Source organism: Purpureocillium lilacinum (genome assembly GCF_023168085.1).
Source record: "Purpureocillium lilacinum CBS 284.36 DNA, scaffold_5, whole genome shotgun sequence".
Taxonomy (NCBI): domain Eukaryota; kingdom Fungi; phylum Ascomycota; class Sordariomycetes; order Hypocreales; family Ophiocordycipitaceae; genus Purpureocillium; species Purpureocillium lilacinum.
This window is the reverse complement of record NW_027072115.1, coordinates 3,891,333-3,892,988: the sequence shown is the minus strand read 5'-3', so window position 1 is coordinate 3,892,988 and position 1,656 is coordinate 3,891,333. Positions and strand designations below refer to the sequence as shown.

At 60.8% G+C, this 1,656-nt stretch overlaps 1 protein-coding gene across 1 annotated transcript; it reads right to left on the bottom strand.

Annotated features, from left to right (window-relative positions):
• Positions 1-579: 579 nt before the first annotated feature.
• On the bottom strand, positions 580-1,262 carry PLICBS_007777 (uncharacterized protein; the record flags this gene model as incomplete). Its single annotated transcript, XM_018321244.2, has 3 exons — positions 580-639; positions 772-834; positions 1,017-1,262. 3 exons carry the CDS (start codon positions 1,260-1,262, stop codon positions 580-582), a joined length of 369 nt encoding a protein of 122 aa, XP_018181141.2.
• Between the last annotated feature and the right edge of the window lie 394 nt (positions 1,263-1,656).

Here is a 1,656-nt window from a genome sequence, read left to right as displayed (position 1 = left end):
CCGTCTCTTGCCAGCAGCAAATAACACTGGATAAGCCACACACACACACACACACACACACACACACACACACACACACACACACACACACACACACACACACACACACACACACACACACACACACACACACACACACACACACACACACACACACACACACATATCGGCATCAACTGCGCATCACGCCTTTGGGAGACTCAAAACGACAAGGGGACAGTAGAAAAAGGCCAGAAAAGGACAAACACCTGTTGCGCGCTTCCTAAGACATAGCTACCCCAGTCCCCGTCGCAAAGCCCGTCGCAAGAGGGCAGATGGATATCCCAAACCCCGATGTCCGTCCAAGCACATAAAACGTACGCCCACGTTGCCGCGTCGCACCACATCCCGACCCAACATCCGGCATAAAAAGCAGCAACATCGCGTCCAACACACAAAGGGAACAAAGTGGTGAGAAGGTAATCGACTATGCGGGTAAAAGATACAGCGACACGTTCGCGCACATGGCCCCTCTGGAGCAGGGGCGCGCCCCAGCTCACTCTCCCGCCTTGAGAATAGAGACCGTGGGCCAGCTTGGCATTACTCGTCGCTCTTGGCCGCAGCCGCGCCGTCGGCCTTGTCCTCGTCCGGCTTGACCTCCTGCGTCGCGTCAGTTTCGAGGCACTGGAATCCGTACGCGCCGTGCCTGGTTTGGGTGTTCCCATGGCAGCACTGCCACGCCGAGAGAAGCGCGCGCGATGCAGAGAATAAAGTGAAAGGTCGGCGACGTACCTTTTCGGCGGCCTTGACGGCTCCAGCGACCTTCTTCTCAACAGCCTTGGAGTCAGCCTTGACCTGTTGTTTTACCCGTCAGCATGTCTGCTCGCCGAAACAAAAGCCAGTATACGGCGCGCTCCACGTCTTGATGCCACACCGCTGCCACTTCCATCATCGCATAACTACCCGACGCGCTGGCGGCGCGGCACAAGAACACAAATGTGCCACACAGCAGAGGAAATAGGGAGGCCTTGACATACCTTGGTGGCGACCTTGCCCGCCGTCCCCTTCTTCGCCTTCTTGGTCACGCCGCCGGCCGCCTTGCCCGTCGCGCCGGCAGCGCTCTTCTTGGGGCCAGGCTTGCGCCCCGCGCCTGCGCCTGCGCCGGCCGCGGCCGCAGGCTTGGCCTTGGTGCTCCGGCGCTTCTGGACGGGCGCCGTGTCGGGCACGGAGAAGACGCGCGGGCGGGAGTTGCCCGTCTGCGAGCGCGTGCCTTCGCGGACCATGATGAAGTTGGTGGTGATGGGCGGCGTCGATGTTTGGGTGTCGGGCGTTGGGGGGGGGGGCTTTGGCGCCTGGACGGACGTAGGTACTGCCTGTAGACTCACCCACCCGGCGACTGTGCTGCTGCTGCTGCTGCTGCTGCTGCTGCTGCTGCTGCTGCTGCCGCGCTGGCGTCGTCGATGTCGCTGCTGTAGGCGCAAAGGTCAAGTCGACGAGAGAAGCAGCAGGGTGTCAGTCTCTTCCAACGGCTTGGTCGAACGCGACGATGAAATAGGATGCGACGAGACGCGACGCGGCCAGAGGAAATGAGTCCAGATGGCCGGGGCTTTGCTCTCTAGGTAGACATGAGGTGAGCATGACTGCGCAGCAGCGCGGTTGGGGGGGCATCCAAGGTAA